Below are 23,837 nucleotides of genomic sequence, written 5' to 3'. Positions count from 1 at the left end.
GACTTCAGGTCCTACTGCAACTCCTGCATATGCCAGTGGGCATACTTCACCAGCAAGATGCAGGAGGCCCAGCAGCGTCCGTCTCACCAAAATCCAGGATAGACGCTGAAACATTGAATCATAGCCTTAATATTCTTGGCATTTTGCTCCAAAGGACTGGAGCAACAACTGTGTCCAGAATGGCTCTGATGAAAGGAAGCGTCTCAGGGGGTGTCAGGTGTTACTTTGGAACATTGCTAGAGAACCCTCAGTGAATGCTGGAGGTCCACAGAGTCTGAAGGTGGGTGACCAGTGCCTGGGACGATCAAGCCTTCAAAAGCCAGTCGAGGTTGAAGGAAGACTGGTACCTCTGACACCCACAGATGAGCTGCAGCCATCACCTTCGTGAACACCCAAGGGACACTGTTAAGGCCAAAAGGGAGCACAGCAAATAAACTGGTCATTGCCCACCATCAACTGCAAATATTATCTAGCAGGATGTGTATGTGAAAATGTGTCCAACACTACCATCCAGCCTTCCAGGGCAGACAGGTCCTGAGCGGAACTAAACATTCTGCACTTTTCCTTTTGCAGGAAGTAGTTGGAAAGGGTGTAGATCTAGAATAGGACATAGTCCTCCATCATTGTTTGGCATCAGAAAGTGGCAGAAATAGCAAAGACAACCTACTTCTGATGTTGGCATCCTCTTGATGGCTCCTTTAGTCAAAACATCCTTTACTTTGTCACAGAGCAAAAGGTGGTCATGCGTCAGCCAATATGGGGATGGTGGCATAGGTACCGGGGTTTCCATAAAGGGCAGAGAGCATGACCCCGCTGAACAATCTGAAGCACCCATCTGTCCAAAGTTATTGGTTGCCATCAGGCAGGATCTTTGTCAACTAGAGTCCATGATGGTGTGATGACATCTTACAGGGGCTTTGATGTTGCTGAGGGCCACCCCATGAGGGTTGGGGGAAAAAGGGAGGGTCGTGGGGGGGTGGGGGGGTGAGGGAAGGGGGTGAGGGAACAGGGGGGGCTGCTGGGGTTTGGCAGATTGGATAGACCTTTGGCCATGGTTTCCACAAGGTCGGTGTGAGTCGAGTCTGTGGGCATGAAAGGACTATGGAGCCTGGTGGCTAGAGGTTAGAGAATGCTGCCAGTAGTCTCTACCATTGCAACGAAGGGAGCCGAGGGGCCTAGAGGTGGCCCGGCTATCTAAAATGCTTAAGTAGCAAATCTGTCTTGGCACCAAAAAGGCAAGTGTTATCCAAGGGCATGACCATAAAGGATGCCTGGACAGCCTCTGAAAAGCCAGCTGACCACACCCAGGCATAGCGTCTGAATGCCACCGACTACACAATCCCTGCCTAGCGAGTCTGTCGTATCCAGTCCACATCATATTGTAAACTTGGCTGCATCTTTACCATCAGCAATTGCTTAGGAAAGCATGGCTCGGACCTCCATGGAGAGCATGGGCAGGACATGCACAACTGAATCTCATACAATAGGAGTATCGGTCCAAACGAATGTGGTGTTCACCAACCACAGAGCAGGTCTAGTGGAAGAAAGAAAAAAAAAAAAACTCCACTTTCCAAAGGTTTCTAGCACTTGGTTTTCCCATTCGTGGTGTGGCCGGGAATGAGTCTGAGTTCACATTGGACGTAGAGGCCTGTTTCTCTGGGTGGGGTGAAGAAGGCTGGGTCCCGGGCCGCAGAGCAATGGGCCTGTACACTTGAGTGCTTGTGCAGGGCTTGGACCAGGCTGGGAGCAAGACATCAGTGAGAGCTAAATTAATGGGGAGAAGAAATTGTGAGGGGAATACCCCTGGCTGAAGCACCTCCATCAAGCCATTTGTCGATTTCCACTGTAGGCACCGTAAGGTGCAGGACCTCAGCTGCTTTAAGCACCACCATTGCAAAGGAGGCGCCCTCCTATGTAGCCATCGTAGGAGGAGAGAGGAGGCCAGTGTCTGGAGCGGTATTCAGACCACTGTCATTAGCCAGTTCCTTATACCAGTTATCCTCAGCCATGGTCTCGTCCAGGGAGAAGGGATAGCTACAGGGATCCTCAGATCCCTTCTCTTCATAATCCTCACAGGTCCTTTCTGGGAAATAAGGCTCAGTCTCCCATTCAGGCTGTCTGTCAAGTGGGCACTGGTGCCAACAGACGCTGATCCGGCTCTGTAGATCAGTCAGGAATTATGAGGGGATCACCACAACACTGGAACAAACCCCAGTGGAAGTTGTGGGGTCGTGACTGGGTCAGTCTGGATTCAGGAACTGATCCGGAGGGTCCCACTAGCACTGAGGGCAAAACTCAGGCAGAAGCCTAATTCGGGCCCCTCTTGGACCGATGGGGCCTGAGGGTACTTCACAAGGGTCAGACCACCCAAAAATGAGATGAATACGGTGAGTATTGCTCCAACTCCGGGGAACTTGGGGAGGCACGGAGCAGACCCAGGCTCTACGAAGTGGGAGCGGGGCCTTGATTTGTGGCATTGTTCTTTGGTCTCATACAATGACTTGGACTGGCACACAAAGTCTAAGAACACTTTAGCATCCTGGACTTTTTTGTGGGACTTAGTGACGTTCAAGATCGCAATGATAATGACGGGAAAGCAACTCCAAGAGCGGTCCTGGGACCTTCCTCATTACCGGGACCTGGAATGGTAGAGAGCTGCATGGCAAGTAGCCAGGAGTTTCATGGCTCACTCCTGAATTGCCTTAGGATGCATGGTTTTGCAATCCGAACAGGCCTACGAGGCATGGCCCGGCTCCAAGCCCCAAGAGCAGGCCAAGTGGTGGTCTGTCACAGACATTTGCATGTGATAGGCACCACAATGCTTAAACCAGTAGGTTTGAGGGCACATATTTTAAAAATAAAATAAAAGGGAAAACTGATTTGATATGTTCGACAAACGTCAAAAAAATCCAGTAAATAAAAATGATTGAAGGGATCTCGATCCGCATTGATGGCGTGGAAAATAAGGAATCAAGGTCAGTGCGTGGGAGTGGCACCTATATAGGCATAGAACGCATCACTTCCAGTGCAGACAACACAATGCGGAGCCGAACAACACAATGGGAACTGCTCAGAAAAATGTTTCAGGATCCAGTCTGACGCCTGCCGGATATTCTAAGGTAAGGAATTTGCAACTAGGAGTCTATCAAATAAATCTGGAAAACTATAGTAGTGCGCAAGCAAAAGGCAGAGATCCTATAGTCAATGCTGTGGGGACCTGTATCACGGGCTCCAGATTTTGATTCTAATAATCATAGGGATAATACCAATATTGTTCTGCAAAAGCTTCTATAGACATAGGTTTTTTTTAAGTGCCCGAATGCGGGTCACGGTATGTGTACTCTCCTTGTAAATATCCATCATCATCTCCTTCCTGACATTTGACTGAGTGGCATGGGGCAGTAGTCAAACAAAATGACCTTCATCTGCTGATTCGTCAACATCAAGCAAATTCCTTGGTTGCAAGGGAAAGACTTTGCTGGGTGAAGTGTTTGGCTAGTACTGGTACCTTAAGTACTTTGATCTGATATTATGATTACACACAATGGTTTCCGACTGAAAAAGACTCTGCGTTGATGAGGGTGCAGTTGGTGTTGAGATCATCGACAGATGTGCTGTCGTGATGGGACTGGTATTGATGACAGTTGCCATCAATAATGTAATCTATCTATATCACCATTGTGAAAGCCTTTGAATCTATTGTACTCTTTGAGGGTGTTGCTTTTGCCAATGAAACTATTTTTTGGACAGCATGCTTTTCATTGACAAGGGATCCGTTGACATGTTTTTAGGCTCAGATTTATAAGCTAACTGTAATGAGTGGCTGGTTCAGACCTGGATGTACAAGTTACTTACCTTCAGTAATGAAATATCTGGTAGAGACCTATTCTAGTTGCAGATTCCTTAGCTTAGAATTTCCCCCAGGCATCAGACTGGATTCAGAGATTTTTCTTTGAGCAACATCTTTGTGCGTCGGTAGGTTGCATCGATCCACTCCGCGGATATCGTTGGTGTCGGGAGCAGTATATAGACGCCGCCTTCGCGCAGTGACGTCAGTTTCTTTCCAAACCAAACCACAGAGCTGCCAAGAACATTGACATTGGTGCGCCAGAGCTAAGGACCTGAAAGGGGAATCCCTGTCCCTAGAAATCAGTTCGCAAGCAGGGAGGATGGGTGGCCAGTAAGGAATCTGCAACTAGAATAGGTCTCTAACTACCTACCGAAGGTAAGTAACTTGTATATCTGATCGAGACTTCTAGTTGCAGATTTACTACCTTTGGAATAGATAGCCAAGCAATGCCATCCTCGGTGGTGGGCTGCGAACCAAGATCATACTAGGAGGTCCTGCAGGACCAAAGTAGCCGCCCCAACGGACCTGACTGTCTAGGCAGTAATGTTTAGCAAATGTGTGTAGGGACGCCCACGTAGCTGCCAGGCAGATATCCACGACAAGAACTCTGCGTGCTAACGCAGTGGAAGCAGCAGTTGTTCGGGTGCAATAAGCACGCAAGCCTTCAGGGGGTTGCTTCTTGGCCAACGTGTAGCACATTTTGATGCAAAGAAGCACCCATTGAGAGATGGTACGCTTTTGCACCGCCTTCCCTTTTTTCACACCCACATACCCAACAAAGAGTTGATCGTCCACCTGGAAATCTTTAGTACGATTAAGATAGAACACCAACGCTCTGTTTGGGTTCAGACAGTTGAGTCTCTCCTCCTCATGGGAAGGATGTGGGGGTGCGTAGAATGTAGGCAGGGTGATGGACTGGCCTACGTGAAAAGGCGTAACCACCTTAGGAAGGAAGGAAGGAAGCCTTAGTGCGGAACACCACTTTGTCAGGGTGCACAGACAAGTATCAAGGTTTAGATGCAAGGGCTTGAAGTTCACTCACCCTGCGAGCAGAGGTGACAGCAACATGAAAGACAGTTTTGAATGTGAGGAGCCGCAATGGACAATTATGCATCGGCTCAAAGGGAGTACACATCAAATAAGTAAGGACAAGATTGAGGTCCCACTGAGGCATGATAAATGGAGTGTGAGGAAATGCATGGTTGAGGCCTTTTAGGAATCTACTCACAATAGGAGATTTAAAAAGTCAGGGCTGATCAGGTAACTTAAGGAAGGCTGAAATGGCATATAAATACCCTTTCAGGGTGCACAAAGCAGAGCCCTGCTGCGTCAAAGAAAGAATGAACAGAAGAACCTCGGATAGAGGGGCAGAGAGGGTATCAACAGTTTTGTTGGTACACCATGCCACAAATTTATCCCAATGACAGGCGTATACAGTTTTGGTTGAGGGACGCCTGGCTGCCAGGATAACATCACAGACTTCGGGTGGAAGATCAAAAGTTGTCAACTGTCGCCGCTCAATCTCCACGCATGAAAGCGGCGGTTGGACAGGTTCAGATGAAGAACCGTCCCCTGTTGCTGTGAAAGAAGATCCGCCCGAAGGGGCAGTCTGAGTGGAGGATCGATGGACATGCTCAATAGCTCTGGATACCAGACTCTTCATGCCCTGTCTGGGGCCACCAAGATGACTTGGGCCCAGTCTATCCTGATCTTCTTGAGAACTCTGAGCAGAGGTGGTATAGGCGTAAAGGAGGCTGGAGTTCCACTTGAGACGAATAGCGTCTCCGAGCGAGTACCACCTTGGAAACTCGAACGCACATAAACAGATGACATTGCATGTTCTCTGCGGAGGCGAGCAGATCTAACCAAGGCTCTCCCCACTGCTGAACGAGACCTTGCACCACCTGAGTTCGTCCGCTCTGGCGTTGAGGGAACCCACCAGATGTTGAACCATCAGGGTAATATCCTGATGTTCCAGCCATGTCCAGAGGCGTAGAGCCTCCAGGCAGAAGGTTCAGGACCCTACTCCGCCCTGTTTGTTGCAGTACCACATGGCAGTAGTATTGTCTGTGAACACCTGCATTACTTTCCCTTTGAGAGAGGGAAGAAATGCTTTCAACGCAAGCCTGATCGCCCGGAGCTACGAGAGATTTATATGAAGTCCAGACTCTATCAGAGACCTCTGATCTCAACCTCTCCCACGTTGCCACCCCAACCCAGAAGCAACGCATCTGTCACTATAGAGCGATCTGGTTAGGGAAGGGAGAGGGATCTGCCGTGGACCTAATTCGGATTCGAAAGCCACCACTGCAGGTCTTTCGCAGTCCCCTCTGAGATCTGGACCATGTCTGAGAGATTTCCCTGAAGAGACATTTCCCTGATGCTGCGCCCACTGGAACTTCAGGTCCCACTGCAGAGCCCGCATATTCCATCCGGCATGTGTTACTAGCAGGATGCAGGAGGCCATGAGGTCCAGCAGCCTCAGAGTCAGTCTCACTGAAACCAAAGACAGAGGCTGAAAAACCGGAATCATAGTCTGAATGTCTTGGACTCACTTTTTGGGAGGATAAGCCCGAAACTGCACTGTGTCCAGAAAAGCTCCGATGAAAGGGAGCGTCTGAGAGGGAGTCAGGTGTGATTTTGGCACGTTTATAGTGAACCCTAGCGTGTGCAGGAGGTCCGCCTTAGTCTGAAGGTGGCAGATGACTTTCTGGGATGAGTCCACCTTCAACAGCCAGTCGTCGAGGTAGGGGAAGACTGACACCTAACCTGCTCAGATGAGCTGCAACCACCGCCATTACTTTCATGAACACCCGAGGAGCGCTGATAAGGCCTAAGTGGAGCACAGTAAACTGAAAGTGCTCGTGAATTACCACGAATCGTAGGTAACGTCTGTGGGCAGGCAGGATGGGGATGTGGAAACAAGCATCCTGAAAATCCAACGCTACCATCCAGTATTCTGGGTTCAAGGCAGACAGAACCTGAGCCAGGGTGAGCATTTTGAATTTCTCCTTCTTGAGGAAGTAGTTCAGGTCCTGAAGGTCTAGGATAGGATGTAAGCTTTTGTCCTTTATTGGCACCAGAAAGTAGAGGGAATAACAATTACAACCTACTTCGAGCACAGGGACCTTTTCTATAGCTCCCTTGGCCAAGAGAGCTGCGACTTCCTGGCGGAGAAGTGCCAAATGATCCTCTCGAAGGTGACTGAAGGATGGAGGCATGGCTGGTGGAGCAGATTCGATAGGGAGGGAGTAGCCCTTTCGAACGATCTGCAAAACCCACCTGTCCGTAGTGGTGGATTCCCAGTGAGGCAGGTGATAGCGAATCCTACCGCCAACTGGATGGGAGTGAGGGGACGGACTAGGAGGGTTTGGAAGCTGCAGCGGGGGCAGAGGTAGACAGGGAAGACCTCTGGTTCCCTGTCCCATGCCCACATGGGATTCTGCGTCCCCAGCCACGCAGAGGCTGGACAGCATGGGTGGCATGGTGGCTGGGTGGGGGAGGCATCAGGGAGCCCCTTCTGTGGCCACAAAAGGGGCAAAAAGCAGACTGTGGGGGGGGGGGGGTGAGGGACAGTGGGAAGGCCAAGGGACCGAGCCGTAGCCTGGGAATCCTTGAATCTCTCCAAGGCCAAGTCCGTTTTGTCTCCAAAGAGACGGGAGCCACCAAAGGGCATGTCCATGAGTGACTGTTCGACATCCCCAGAAAACCAAGAAGTATGCTACCAGGCGTGGTGTCGTAAGGCCACTGTCGTAGCAACCGATCTGCCCAAAGAGTCGGTCGTGTCCAGCCCACAACAGATGGTGAACTTTGCTGCATCTCTCCCATCGTTCACAGCTTGGGAGACGACAGCACGGGCCTCCTTCAGTATCTGCGGCAGGACTTGCGCAACCATATCTCACAAAGAGTGGTCATAGCAGCCCAAAAGGCATGCAGTGTTCACAGACTGCAGCACAAGACTGGAGGAAGAAAACAACTTCTTACCAAACTGTTCCAGTCTTTTTGATTCCCTGTCCGGGGGTGCGGAAGGGAATGCACCTGAAGAAGAGGAAGCCTGGATGACAAGACATTCAGGTGTGGGGTGTTGGGACAGGAATTTAGGGTCATTCGGAGTGGGCCGATGGCGGCGTGCAATAGTCCTATTCACAGGAGCCCCTTGTTGGGATTGGACCAGGTACCCAAAAGGACATCAGTGAATGCTTCATTGAATGACAAAAGGGGTTCTGAAGTAGAAGCCCCAGGCTGAAGCACCTCTGTCAGGAGATTAGACCTAACCTCTACCACAGGAAGCTCAAGGCCAAGTACTCAGCTGCCTTACTGACCACCATACCATAAGTCGCACCCTCCGCCGTAGCCACGGTAGGAGGAGACCGCATGCCAGCATCAGAAGTATCCAGACCACTGGCGTCGCCCAATTCCTGAGCCTAGTCCATAGATGGGTCATCCTGGTATTTATGAGGGCCCAGGGACCCCTCCGATACCTCCCCAAATTTGTACCCATGGAAAAAGGGTCCAAATCCTACCTGGGGCGAATAGGCCCCATCGAAGAAAAGGTGGCGGCGTCGGCCGACGCCGCTCCGACTCAGAGTCGCCAGGGATAAGGATTGGGAGGTCGGCGATAGTGGGCACTACCAACATCGGGAGCGCCGACAATTGACCTGGTGGTGGGGAAGGTCTCAAAAGTGCGACCGGAACTGTTGCGGATTGTGAGCAGATCCGGAGGTGACCTCAGTGGCCGGAGCCGAAGCCACCGGCGCAGAACCCGAAGGCCCCTCTACTGAACCCCTTGGGCCCGAAGGCGCCATATCGGGGTCAGTCCACCCAAAGATGAGGAGCATAGCCTCAGAAAATTCTTTTAGTTGGGCATGGGTCGCTCTGGGAAACTCGGGGAAGCGCAGAGCCGACCTGGACGCAAGCTCCGCAGACGGAGGCCTTGAGCGTCTACGCTCTTCTCACGTCGCATCAGCCGAGCGACAGGGCGAAGTCTGAGAGCAATGGGATCTCTTCGACTTCTTACCTTGACCTGAGGATTTTGAAGAAGAGGAGTGGTGATGGCTCCGCGAACGGTCTTGAGACCTTCCTCCCGAATCAGACCATGACTTACGCAGAGTCGAGTGCCGGGCCGCCATTAGCTTTAGGGACCGCTCCCTCAAAGCCTTCGGGTGCATGGCCTGGCACTTGGAGCACGACGCCGGGTCATGGTCGCGCTGGAGACATCACAGACAAACCCGAAGAGGATCCATCTCAGATATCGTGCGGTGACAGTCCTCGCACGGCTTGAATCCGGTTTTCAGGGACATCCTCGATGCACCAAATCTCACTGGAAAACTCGACAGAACGGTCGAAGTCTGTCAAAAACAGACCAGCGTAGATCTTCTCCAGATCAGCACATGGCACGGAAAGAAAAGAACTGATGTCACTGCACGAAGGCGACGTCTATATACTACTCCTGACGTCATCACAGCGACTATGACGCCAACGGAGTCGACCGACGCCACATACCGACATGCTAGGGTATTGCTCGAAGAAAAATCTCAGGATAAAGTCTGACACATGGGGGAAATTCTAAGGTAAGGAATCTTCAACTAGATGTCTCTATCAGATTTTGTTGAGGACTGGTTCTTTACTATCTCCACTACAGCTGAGGCAGGACTTCTCTGAGCATATTTCTTTCCATGGCCCTTATGTACTTCCTTAGTAGGCTCCTCAGAGGAGTCTATTTATGAAGGTACATCTCTCTAATTGGTTTTCTTTAAGGATTGTGATATTGCCTCACTGTCCTCTCCAGAGGATGGATCTTCTCTTGCCTTCATTTTCTGGAGCCATATTGGTAATCTGCTCTTTCTAAGATTTTTTTGCAGAAAACGTATGACAGTACTTAAGCATGGGTCTTATGCTCTGATTTAAGGCAGTAAAATCACTCCTTATGAGGATCATTTAAGTGACCTTATCGCAGTTGGCACAAGGCCTAAAATACCTTTTTAGATGCCTTTATTTTCCTGTCAGGAATAATAGCCAATTGATGTTCTATTAATGTGTTGCTAGTTAAAAGATGGCGAAGTAAAATAAATCTGCTTCTAAGCAAGATTAACTGAGCAGAGCTTAGGAAGAGCCATTCACACAACTTGTGGCAAGAAATCTGGGGCATAGTGGCCCTCGATGGGAGGGGTACTTACTGATTGGTTGGAGTTTGTTGACCAATTCACATCATTAGAAAAAAGCAATGTCACTGCTTTAAGTTTAGTTAAGCTTTTACTTTCCTTTATAGTGCTTACCATATTTAGAGTGTGATTTCTGCCTCCATGCAAGCATGTCAATCAATGAAAGATTCAATACTGGGTTAATACTACAACTACACACTACAGATGTGCAGTAGACAACCACGGTCTGCCCAGGTCAGAAAATAGCCCTGGCCACTAAAATAAAGGTGGTCCCCCATTGGTGAATTACACAGCTAAAAAAAGTGGCCCATGTTTGCAGATTTGGGGTGTTTTGAACTTGTAAAGATGGGCTCCGTAAGTGTTTTGTAAGGTATGGAAAACTGCATGGATATGTGTTTACTGCATGCAATGTCTGTTCAGGGAGTTCAACAGTAAAAACCAGCCCAACAGACCATAAAACAGGGCTACAAACAGCCAAAAGACCAGACTGCCTACTTGCCAGTCCAACCTTGTGGAGGACTCTTCCTAGTGTAATATTCAGAAATTTGATACTCTACTCTGTGAACGGCCACTAACAAAGTACATGACTTCAAGTTAGAACATACGTGCACTCACCTCTGCTAATGGAAAGCACTGCAGAAGGAATCATTTAAAACAGAGAGAAAAAGACATTGGGCCCAATGTAGGAAGTTGCAGAGCGTGGGAGAAGTAGGAATCCACACCAAAAAGCAGAAAAGAAAGAACAGCCAATAGTTGGCATATATTCATAAGAGACCGGTACAAAAACCTTCTTTAAAAACTGTGGGTGACGGTTTCTAATCTCTTTCCCCAGGACTCACAAGTTGTGAACAGCCAGGGCGTAAGCCTACAAACATACATGAAACCTTACCAGTCAGGCTAAAGCTGTCAAAAAAGAATGTTGAGTGGAGACCGGAAAGAAAAATACTGTAAAAATAATTTCTGAAAAAGTAGTCAGGTACAAGTATTCTGGATACCTGCTCCACTGACCTAAAAAACCACAAACTGACTTCAGCTGCATTAGTACAATGTGCAAGTGAAGCAGCAGCCAGCTTCTTTGAAGCAGCACTGACTGGTTCTCCATTAATGAACGATTAATATTGATCTAGCAACATTTATTTTAAGAAAATTTTGTTAATGGCTTCAGAGGTATAATTATTTTTGAAAGAGGCTTCCTTTTTCAAGTGCATGCATGAGCTTACTTATGGGTGGAGACATTCAGACTGTAGCAATTTTATCTAGGAATTTGTGTAAATTTTATTATCATGGATAACCCTTATCAAATGGGCTGCGTGGGACAATGAAAAAGCAAAGAGCTCAATAGAACTACAGTTTAATCACCACACAATCTTTCAGAGAGAACTTCCATGAAGCCATTTAAGCAACTGGGGTCTCGAGTAAGAGTGTCAATTTGGAAACTAAACTTTATAGTTTCAAGGAGGGGATTGCCCTGCCTTAGATGCAAAGGCACCATTAGGAATGATTACTTGTAACACTAAATTTAACAACTGCCAGTGGTTGTAACCCATATATGTATGCTGATAGAACATGTTACTTAACTTGGGTAACGCTTTTTCTGTTAGAGACTATCTAGCCATCGTTCACTCACCTTCTAAATATTCCCCAGGTGCCAGACTGGATCCAAAGACTTTTCCATAGTACCGCTGTGTGCTGCAAGATGGTGTGGTCGGGCTCTGCAATTACATAGTTTCATTATGGAAGTGACATGCTGGGCCTACATAGGAACCACTCTTGTGTGCTGCTGCGGGCTGTTTGTGAGACTGTATGCACCCCAAGACATAGAGCCCCAAAAGCAAACTGGTACACTGTGTGCAGTTCCCTAGGCTTGGGATATTAATAATGGTTAGAGTTCAATGGTAGATTGGGGAGGATTGGTGAGGAATCTGCAGCTAGATAGCTTCTACAAGAAGCAGCATTACCTAAAGTAAGTTACTTGTTCTGATAGACTTCTAGCTGCATATTCCTTAACATTTGAATAGATAACAAAGCAATGGTACCCAACTTGTGGGATGGGCTGTGAATAGACTCAAACCAGAAAATCCTGCAGGACTGAGCAGGTAAAGTGCCTTTCTCTGCAGACTCAGCTGTCCTGACAATAGTGCTTCTTGAACATATGGAAGGGCACCCATGTAGCTGCCTGGCAGATGTCAAGGACAGGAACTCGGCATGCTAATGCAGTGGAAGCAGCTTTGGCCCAGGGGGAATGGACACAGTCCTTTTGGAGGCAGCTGCTTTGTCAAGGCTTAGAGTATGATCCAACGTGAGACAGTCTGTTTATGTACATCCTTGTCTTTTTCTTGGCTCCGGTGAACCTCAAAGAGCTGATAGTCCACCCAGGGGTCTTTGTATGAATAAAGAAGAAGCCAAGGGCTTTTTTGGAGTCCAAGCAATGGAATCCGTTCTCTTCAGAGAGGTGAGGCAGAGCATAGAATGATGGGAGGATGATAGTTTGAACGTGGGACGGCGTCACAACGTATGGTAGAAAGGATGCCCTAGATGGTAATATCAGCTTATTGGAGAATAAGGTTCTGTATGGCGGATGAACACACAGAGCCTGAGGTTCACGCATATGCTGTGCTGAGGTGATGGCCAGCTAGGAAAACTGTTTTACCATTAAGGAGCCGTAGGCAACAGCTGTGCATCGGCTTGAATGGAGTAAACATCAAATAAGTAAGGATGAAACAGAGGTCTCATTGGGACATCACAAAAGAAGAAAGAGGAAACATATGTTGCAGCCTTTCCAAAAAACAGATCACAAGTGTTTTCTTAATGGGGGATGATAAGGCAAATCACAAGAAAGCCGAAAGATGACTGTTTAACAGTGCCTAAATCATGGCCATTCCAAGCGAGGGATAGAACAAACACCAAGACATCAGACAAGGCCAGAAAGGGGTCAATCTTATGTGAACCACACCAAACCACAAACTTGTCCCAGCAACAGGCATATACTGTCTTTGTCGAAGGACACCAGGCTTCCAAAAAGACATCCACTATCTCCAGTCAGAGACTGAAGGCATTCAGCTGGCACAGCTAAATCTCAATGCATGAAGGTGGAGATGGTTAAAGCTGGGTGGAGAACCCCAAGGGGCAGCCTTATTGGAAGGCTCAGGACTGAAGCCCAGGAGTTCTGAGTACCATAATCTCCACATCCGGTCTGGAGCCACTAAAATGGACCCAGTTCGTCCACATCTTTTTCAGAACCCAGGCTAGAAGTAGTATAGATGAAAAGGTGTACAGGGGTCCCAAGTTCCGCTCGAGGCACGAGGTGTCTACGAGTGGAGACACCTTGGAAACTCCAGTGGTCAGAAGAGCTGACATTGCGCATTCTCAGTGGTGGCAAGCAGATCGAGAAAAGGTTCTTCCTATTTGCTGAAGAGACCTTGCTCCACCTCTGTGTGCAACTGTCACTCATGATCCGCTAGGTGCAAATGGCTGAGTTCGCCCGCGATGGCGTTCAATGAGCCCGCCAGGTGGATCACCACCTGGATGATCCTTTTAACATCCAGCCAGTTGCAGAGGTGCAAGGCAGTGACCACCTATTCTAGCTTTTCCTTGATGGACGACATTAAGACTTTTAGAACCATGTGGATGGTTCTCCGCACCACAAAGTTGATATTGAGCTGGGACTCCACCAGAGACAGGGGCCTCTGATCTCCACCTCTCCTTGGTGCCCACACCAGACCAGAAGTGACACATCGGTCACCATTGTCCGCTCTGAGTGGGAAAGGGAGAGCAATCTGTTGTTGACCCAATTGTAGTCCAATAACCACCACTGCAGATCTTCTGTAGTCTTCTTCGAAATCTGAAAGTGGTCAGAGAGGTTCCCTTGAAGTTGGGCCCACTGAGACTTCAGATCCCACTGCAGAGCCTGCATATTCCACGTGGAGAGCTCAACCAGCAGGATACAGGAGGCCATCAGTTCCAGCAGCCTCAAAATTGTTCTCATTGAAATCCAGGACAGAGGCTGAAAGATCATAGCTTGAATGCCCTGGACTCTTTCCTGGGCGCAAAACCGTACAGTGTCCAGGATATCTCTGATGAGGGGAAGCATGTGAAAAGGACGGGCGTGTAACTTCAGCGTGTTGATAGTGAACTCCAAAGATAGCCAGAGGTACACCGTAGTTTCGAGGTGGTTAAGGCTTCCTTCGACGAACCCGACTTCAACAGCCAGTCATCACGATAGGGGAAGAGTAGCAGTCCTAAGATCTGTGAAGAGCACTGAGAGCACTGGTGAGATCAAATGGGAGCAAAACAAACTGAAAATAGTCCTCTTCCATCAAGAACCACAGGACTCCCAATGGGCAAACAGGATGGAAATAAGCATTCTGCAGCTCAAATGCCACCATCCAGTTTCTAGGGACGGGAGCAGACAACACCTGGGCCTGAGTGATCATTTTGAATTTCTCCTTCCGCAGAGAGGCACTGAGCGAGCACCGATCTAGACTAGGCTGAAGATATCTATCCTCCTTGGGCCCAAAAAGGTAGTGGAGATAACAACCATGCCCTGCTTGCGACTGCACCCTCTCAACAGGCATATTAGCCAAAAGGGCTTGCACTTCCTTCCACAAAATGGTCAGATGGTCTTCCGTCAGCCACTAGGTTGAGATGGAAGGTGCATCCACAAAGAAAGGAAGGGTGGGTGATAAGCTTTGCAGACAATCTGCAGGATCCACTTATGCAACGTGATTGCTTGGCAAAAAAAAATAGAATCAGTGAATTCTGCTTCCTATTAGGTGGCAGTGACCATAGAGTTACACTAAAGAGATTTGGCAGGTGGGGCTGTGGGGCGGAGACCACAGTGGACTGAAGGGCACACTGAGACTGTCTCCAGGGGGCACCGCAGACTCTACCACAAACCTGCTGGGTTTCCTGCGGGGGGAGGCAGACGGTAAGGGGCGCTCAACGAAAACCATGAAAGGTACTGTGGAATTGGTGCAGTTGGTGAGCCTGGCCAGAGAGAACTGATGAGTCCCATTGAAGGGCATGCCCATAATAGAGCACTACACGTTGTCCAAGAACCCAGTCAATCGTAGGGGCACATGGTGATGAATGGCAGCCCTCGTGCTTCTAGCTCGCACAAGTCTGTGGTGTCCAAGCCTCAATGAATTATGAACTTGGCCACATCACAACCATCCTGAATCACCTGTGAAAGCCAGAACACTGAGGAGGACTTGTACCACCAAGTCCAAGAGGGCATGTGTGTAACAGTTCACCAAACAGGAGGCTTTAGTTGATCCCATGGCCAAATTTGCTGACAAGAGCAACTTCCCATATGGCTCCACTTGCTTTGATCCCCTATCAGGGAGACTGGTAGGGAAATTGTTGGGGTTGGTCCGACGGTTGAAGGCCTGCACCACAAGGCTCCCTGGAAAAGGTTTTTGTGAGAAAAAGGCCAGGTCGCCAGGAGCAATGTGATGGCGTCTGCCATCTTGCTTTTTAACTGGGAGGTAGGCGGGGGGACACAGTGCAAAATTTAGCCAAAGATGCAAGGCGGGCGGGCATCAGTCAGGGCCTCATTGAAAGGGAGTGTCTCAGATGCGGTCCGGCCCAGCTGCAGGACTTCAATATTTCTGACTATACCTCCATGGTGGGGAGTTAGAGGTCAAGGACTTCAGCCGCCCTCTGAATAACCATAGCATAGGAAGCAGATTCTTCTGTGGCTGGGCCAGGAGGGGAGAAAAGGGGTGTCTCTGGTGAGATATCCAGTCCACTAGCCTCCTGTAAGTCCTCACTCCAATTGTCCACAGTATAGGGCGGAGCAAACTCATTACCCTGGTCACAATTGTTATCAGTCCCAAAAAGGGAATGCAAAGAATGTTAGCTGCCTCGTGGAGACATGAGTGTGGAACTAGGCGCCTAAGTCGGATTTGGGTGCAATGCTGACTGAAGTCAGACCGGCGTCTGAGAGGACAAACGTCAGTCTTTTCAGGTGGCGAGGTTGGCATTGACTTGATTGAACCTTGGTCTTGGAGCAGAACTGCAGGTCTTGGCCCGCCCACACTCACAACAGGCAAACCTGTCTGGGACCTGTCACTGACATCTGCTTGTAAAAGTCCATACAGGGTTTAAAACCTGTCATCTTAGGGGGCGACATCCCTTGCACAGTGGATAAACTTTCGAAGAAAAATCGTGAAGAAAGGGTCTCTGAGAGACAAGAGAAGCTCCGGATCCATGTCTGGTGGAGCAGAAAGAAAGGAACCTAAGTCAGCACATGAAAGGGGTGCCTCCTATATAGGCTACGTATGTCACTTCTGGAGCAGAACTGCATCAGTGCAGAACCGCAGAGCACCACCTTCGGGCACACAGAGGTAACATGGAAAGTTTCTGAATCCAGTCTGTCACCTAAGGAATATTCACAAGGTGTGGAATCTGCAGATAGAAGTCTATTAGAAAGATATAGCTTGTGGAAAAATCTAAAAATTAATCTGGCGTCCTTCAAGGCATGAAGGGGGTTGGGAGTACACTGCCTCTCATCCCAGCACAGTTCGCCCCTTTGCATCCTGGTAAATGCAGTTCACAGTTAGCGCTTACTTGAAAATCATCTGTAGTTTTTCACCAAAGTTGGTGCAGACATTGCTGTGTATCTCTAGACACGTGTTTCTGGGTTTAGCCCTTCATCAGTAGAGAGTAGAGAACAAAGAAAATTCATCTGGAGTTGCTGGAAATGCTGCCAAAATCCTGTCAGGTCAAGTACCACTCACAGGCACACAGGTGCATCTCCGAAGCTCGTCAGCTCACTGGCTCAAGGGAGTTTTTTGAAACAAGAAGGGGGGTTGGGAGCACACTGCCTCACATCCCAGCAGAGTTTGCCCTTTTGCATCCTGGTAAATGGTCCTTCAGGGCATGATCTACATGGGGCTCTAGAGTCCATAAGGGGTTGAATAGGAAAAACATTTTGAAACTGATCTGTCGAAATCTGCTATTTTGCTCATGGCAGCTGAAGTTTATTAAGGAGAAGCCTCTATATGTCCAGCGGGTTTTCTTTGGGCAGCTGTCCTACAGTGGTTCAGGGTCAATGAGACCTGGAACTCCTCAGGGTGCAAATCTAGATTTCATATTACATATGAGACTAAGGCTTACTTTTTTAATCTGTCCCTTTAGGTAGTACCAAGAAACTCCACAAGAGTGGATATATGTTTCTTTATGAAGCATACATAAACCTTTCATGAAGAAAGATAATTTTCCTTCATGACAAAATACAAATTATGAAAGCCCATCTCATTTCACATTTATAGCATTCAAGTCTAGAAAACATTGGCCTAAAATGGATGTATTTATATAAACATTGTTAATTTTTTATTGTAACATAAACCATTTTTGTTAAGTTTATTTTCCAAAATTAACTGAAGGCATATTTAAAAGATCTTTATTTTCAGAAAAAGCTCAGTTTCAGACAGCCAAATCCACGTCATGATAATGTGTTAAGTTCTATGACTGAAATATGCCTTACCATGCCATATAGATCTCCAAATAAATAGCTACTAAGTCCAAATTATGTACAAGAGTGTAGGCAAAAATATGTTTACAAACCTATGTACAATAAAATAACATGTAAACAGTCCAAAAACACAGTGAGAAAAAAAAGTCCCCAAACAATGCTAGGAGGAAAGTGAGGTGGGAATTACAAAAATGCAGTGTTGGTGGGTTTTTTATTTCTATGAAGGAAACCTAGTGCATGTTCAGTATTTGATGAACCAGTTAAATTTCCTTCAAATTAAATCTTCAACGCGAAAGTGAATTTAATCAAATATATTATTATATATACACATTTAACAGAACATACATCCATGGTGGCATTAAGTCCTTCCAGGCCACCAATCTGAGGCACATAGAGAATCACAAAAAAAAAAACAGAGCATGAAAGATCTACATTGTACAAAGTGACCTGATAATTAGAAGTCCATATGAGATACCGTAAAAAAAACAAACAAAAAAAAAAAAAAGTCTATGATACAAGGGTTATATGAACACTTTAATACTTTAAAAACTCTGGATTGTAGTCGCCTGGAATGGAGATTTCCTTTTGAGGCTGTTTGGTAGATTGTTTGTAGAGGACAATGCGATTTCACTAGCGTATATCAACCAACCGTTGCTTTACAGGTCCTCACAGAGTTTGCAATCTTCTTGACTGGAGAATTTTGTATCTTTTTAAAACCGCTTTACTAGGATTTGAAATGAAACATGTCTGAGGAGAAGAATGATTTCATGTTTTTTCCCTTAAATAAGGGTTTTGTTGCTTGTAAGTTGCAAATCGTTCACACACCACACCAATGGGAAGAATAGCAACCCTGATGTATGTAAACATGTCCCATTGCACTGTGACAAGGTGCACTGCAACAAATTCAAGGTGAGATGCAAGAGTGGTCAAGAAACAAAAAGGTTGTGAAGGTGCAAAGTGCAGCATGTGCTGTAATGATTCGGCGCTGTGCATCGGGGTGGAGGCAGACGGGCAGGCTGGATTTGCTCTCTTCTGCATGAAATTTCAGCTCCAGCTCAAATAAATGCACCTTCTGTTAAAGCATTTTCTTGCCCACTCCCTTCCTCTGTCTGACGGAAAATGAGTCCATACACAGCTCAGCTCTTCATACACTAAGTGGAAGCATGCCAGGTGGAGGAGAGGGTCCTGATGATCCTATGACTGGCGGAGGTCCTTGGTCATAACCATTTAGTGCCCTAGGATGGGAACAAAAAGATTTATGAGTAACTCTTTGGTTTTAGATACACAATACAGCTTCAACGTGTTTGCAACACTTTTCATTGTTTAACTGGTAGTTAAAGAGCTGCAATTGTTCCTCAGTTGAAGCAAAAAAATCTGAGCGCAGAGAAGAATATACTGCAAAGCGCGGAGATCACCCTACTTCTAAAAGCCGAAGTGCAGCCCGGTAGAATCAGTTCATCCTCTAGCTCTTAGAATGTCTTCTTTACTTTCAATGCTTTCGCAATTGGAATTTACTCTTATGCCAAATACAATGTGAAGGCATTTCAACATGGAGACAACTCCTGCTCGGTTTTCCTATGAGGTAATTTTCCAGTCTAATGAACTTATTTAAGAATAAATGTACAAAATACAAGATATACAAAGCGATCATGCCCAGTAAACTTAAAAGCATTTGATACTGAACACATGGTAACAGGCAAAGCTCGTTAGAAAAACAAACTCTTTGGTAGTCATACTAACAAATACAAGGATGAATATAAGGGAGCTTAGTACAGCACATCACATCCATTACTAACGGCCAATAGCTCAAGAGCAACAAAACACCACAATATTCATGAATGAACAGATGCAACTAAATTATTTACTCTTCACACAAAACAATGAATTGTAAGTTCTTTAAACACATTGTAGGAGGTAGGCTCAGTATGTGGTGTACACCTATAGGTGAGGCACCCTGCACTGAGTCCAGGCATCCCTTAGTGATAGTGTTAGTGGCTACAGATAACCAAATCTCTCAAGAGTAGCTGTAGCGAGCAGCTAAGGCTGATCAGAGAGGGTGTAAAGCAACTACAAATACCACAAGAGTCAGTCATTAATGTCGAAACAAGTAAGAACCACACAAGTTTTAGAAAAATAATGTATTTATTAAAACACAGGCACTAAACTATGGTATATGGCCTAATTGGAGACATATACACACAAAAATACATTTAGAAACAGGTAAGTAAAAGATTAAAATTCATGGGCCCCTATGGGGGACCAAACCATATACTAAAACGAGCATTTACAATGCAACAGGTCTCGCGTTTGCGCGTGTTAGAGCTGATAGAGTTGTAAACTCCTAACCCGACCTTTCACTGGTAATGAAACCTATCGGCAAAAGTGCATTTATGTACTAACCGGAAAAAGTGCAATTAACTGTAACAGGGTTGATATTATGTAAAGCGCTCGACTTCTGCCAAGCGAGATCGCGCTGGGAAAATAGAGAAAAAGTGGTCCACGAGCCGGAGGGAAAACAGCGAGCCTCGCATGTTTTCTGTACTTGGTCGATGCGCTCGAGGAGGGCTATCTACTGGAAAAGGCAAGACGTATGCATGCCTTCCACTAATGAAATCAAGCAGATTCGAACAGAAAAGCCCACGAACCAATGACAGACACTGACGTGACGTGGACGGGGCTTAGAGACCTTGTTAATAACTAAAGCGTGTCGCTTAGCGAAATGCATGCGCAACCCTAAAAATGGGATGAGAAAAGGGTAACTAACCAAGACTGGCACCCAAGGATCTTAGGGATTGGGGAAGTACTAAAACATAAGAAGCTAGGGTTACCCAGGGGCCTGTTTGCAGAGATGTGACTGCAGGTCAGATGTCCATAGGATAACATCGGGAAGTTGTGGTTAGAGTTTTCATGTTTCAGGACCCTTCCCAGCGGGACCCCGAGGAAACCCATTGAAACCAAGAGAAGTGGAGTACTTATGCAAGGGAGCCCAAGTGCATATGGGTGAAGTTGTGTCAAAACCTCCCCCGCTGAAGTAGATGAGGACCATAGCTGTCCAGCTGCTCCTGTGACCCTTGGACCACGTCGGTGGAACCCAGGCATGGATTTCAAAGAAGGAATACCGGTGGGAAGAGGGAAAAGAGTCCTGACCATCCAAAGTCGTCCAGGGAGCGCAGGAGGGCAATGCTCACCCTTCTTGTGGATGCTTTCCTCTTGGACCGCTGTCGTGGAGATGCAGCTGTGGCATCCAGATGATGCAGAAAGATCCCAGGAGTCGTCCACAAACTGTCCAATGCCGGTCATTGAATTGCAGAAGGGTCAGTGGTCAGCAGGACCACCAACAAACCTTGGCAAATACAAAAGGAGTGTTGTATGTAGAGTTGCACAAGTAAGGACCAGCAAGGTCCAAGGAACTCAACCTTTAAAGGTAAGTCATGGCCACCCCTCAGCAAGCAGGAGAGCCAGCAGGAAACAATGTAGATCCCAAGAAGGCCTATTGGCAGCAGGCAGAGAGAGTCACAGGAAGGCCCCAGCAGCCGAAAGAAGATGGATGCCCATGTTGCAGGAGTTGCAGGAAGGACGTCAGTCTAAGAGCTGTTTGATGCTCGAGGCTGAGGCTTCTTGGAGCTAGGAGTTCTTCGGACTGACAAGCCAACAGACCTTGGCAACAACAAGCAGATGCAGTGCATAGGGGTTCTGTTCCAGCAGCTCCAACGAGGGACCACAGACTTCCCAGTTGCAAGGAAGACAGGTCAGACCTCTGGAGAGCCACAGAACCACCACCTGTGTTGCAGAGCCTTGGAGAGTTTGTGGGGCAGCAGAATTCACAAACCGGTTGTTGAGGCGCCTGCGGACGCAGGGAAGGGACTCCTTCAATCCAAGGGAAATTCCTTCTGGATGTCCTTAGTGCAGGCAGAGTTCTTGTGACTCTGGAGGATGCACGGACATTGAAGTTGCAGAGTCCTTGCAATAACCGGGAACAAAGTTGCAGTATGACCCCTCCTACCAGTTGCAGTCTTTTCTTTGGTCCCAGTAAAGTCCAGCAGCAGAATTCAGTGTCCAGGTTGCAAAAGTGTATTGAAGAGGAATCTTGCAGATGTATCTAGGGTAGCACCCTCAGGGAAGCCTTTAAGTAACCTAGGAAGGGGGTTGGACATCTTCTGCAGTGACCCACCTATCTGGGTCCGGGACACTACTCTACTGGACTGACCAGTCAAATGCTTCCAGGGCCACTGCTCATCGTATTTCCAACATGGCAGAGTTAAGTGGCCACCTGGCAGAGTTCTGGGCTCTTGCCTACGGGAGGGGCTGGACAGGGGTGGGGGTTGGTCACTCCCCTGTCCTTTGTGTGTTTTTATACCAGTGCGGGACCCGGGGACTCCTGCACTGGAGGAAACTAGTTTTGAAAGGAGGGCACCAGATGTACCCTTCAAAGCAGTCTAGTGGCACTCAGGAGCACCTCCAGCCACGCCCAGAGACACCCATTTCTAAAAGAGAGATAGTAACACCTCTCCTCTACAGGAAATCCTTTGTTCTGCCTTCCCCTGCCAGAGTTAAGCTCAGCAGAACAGACTCTGCAAGACTGCACAGGCAGACATGGGGGATCCTCTTAGGAACCCCCAAAGTACATATGTATCATACAACTAGCACTGGAATCGGTGTAGTTGCACGATTCCAATATACGTTATACCAAACAGGACCAGGTTCGGTGAAGCCATTATGTAGTTGGACATCTTGTAATGACCAGTGTCCACTACATACCTTAAAATGGCTTATAGAACAAAGGTTCCATGCTGTAGAACAGCAAGAAGTTAAAGACAATAAATGTAGAGAAGTTAATTATGCTTCTGTGATAGAAAGAAAAAAAAAACTGCAGAAGTGAAACATTTACTGCTTCAAACAGTGCTCATATGTGCCGACAGTGATGAGCAAATGTGTAGTGCTGCACTCAAAGCACGGTTTCTTTTCCCTAAGAGATCGGAAAGGTTGAAAGAAAAATAGTTCGAACCCCCAATTCCAAAGGACATTTTAGAAGTATTCAGTCTTGCTACTGCCTACAGGCCAACCTTTAAATACTAGGAAGAGGGAGACTATGGGAAAATAAAATTGGATTGGATGACTTAATTTTCCCCACAGCTATACAAAGAAGCAAAGGCAATTTTGGCAGGAGACACCTAAAAAGACATTTTTAGCTAAAAAAAAAAAAAGATTTTTAAAAAAGGTCTTTTATATGATACTGATGGCACCTGATATTTGTTTGGCAAAATTGATAAGGTGACAGTATAAATTTATCAAATTTCAAGAAACAAAATCTGCATGTCATCATGCGTGTGTGAGTTACACCAGTGTTTCCTACACTTTTTAGAATCATAACCCTATTTTTCAGAACAAAAAAATGTTTGCGGCCCATCTAGCTTTAATGAACAAAAGTCAGGATGATTTTTCAATGTAATGACAGCAACTTTTTGTAAATGTCACAACCTTGACTACACCCTTTAACATGGACTGTGGCCAAGATAATTGATCTGCCTATAAAAGTGGCAGGATATGAACTGCACTGGGTCTGGAGCTGGAACACTTTCCATACTGGGGTGCTAGCCTGTGGCATCTGTTCACTAAAATCGTGGGGTCTCTGAAAACTGATGATGTTGGTATCAATGATTTTAGCAAACTTGAGAAACCCATTCTGCAGCAAGGGCATTGGGGCACCTCAAATGAGCACCAGATTACGTTACACAAAGGTCAGGTTCATTTTATTATAAGCACATGGGAGAGAATCGCAAGATGTTGAACTAACGTCAGGACTCAAACCTGGTTTCTCAGATCAAAGGTTGGTGTTCTGACAGAAACATCTAGATTTCTTAACATATGCATGAATGTCATACACCAGTGTTATGGCTGTTTATGATCACATATAGTGAGCAGATTCTCTACTGAAATTACTTAGTGGAGTGAAAAAATGCAGCAGCAACAAATACTAGAAAGTTCAACCAGTGTCTTGAAAATACTTGCAAGGGTTTGTTTCAAAACTGTACTAAGGGACATTGCTCGGCACTAGAGCACAAACGGGGCTAATCATTTTAAATATTACTTACATATAGACCAGGACTTGAGCAACCCATCAGCGAGTCCCGAACCATAGTGGGAAAACAATGAGTTTGAAGGTTTGACTACCATGCTCTGCACTCAGCAAAGACTTGTTTCACATCTCTTGCCGCACTCGACACACTTACTTTCCATGGACCTGTGCAATGGAGTTTTCCTTCAAGTGCTGATGCTGGAACACTTTAAAAGTACAACCCCTAGCAAACAGGAGGCAACTGTGAGGTAACTCATTAAGCAGCAGAGCAGG

The 23,837-nt window shown here is 47.0% G+C and overlaps 1 protein-coding gene across 2 annotated transcripts in view; it reads right to left on the bottom strand.

The window, feature by feature from the left end:
- Positions 1-17,400: 17,400 nt before the first annotated feature.
- The window catches only part of NDEL1 (nudE neurodevelopment protein 1 like 1), a 354,675-nt gene continuing 348,238 nt past the window's right edge, over positions 17,401-23,837 (bottom strand). For both annotated transcript variants that reach the window (XM_069200297.1, XM_069200298.1), the window contains one exon: positions 17,401-18,723. In XM_069200297.1, the coding sequence (XP_069056398.1) occupies positions 18,633-18,723 (91 nt within the window). In that variant the 3' untranslated portion in view covers positions 17,401-18,632. The remainder of the gene's footprint in view (positions 18,724-23,837) is intronic.

The sequence above is a fragment of the Pleurodeles waltl genome, chromosome 7, assembly GCF_031143425.1.
Source record: "Pleurodeles waltl isolate 20211129_DDA chromosome 7, aPleWal1.hap1.20221129, whole genome shotgun sequence".
NCBI lineage: Eukaryota > Metazoa > Chordata > Amphibia > Caudata > Salamandridae > Pleurodeles > Pleurodeles waltl.
Note: the sequence above shows the minus strand (reverse complement) of the source record. Positions and strands in the feature narration are given on the sequence as shown.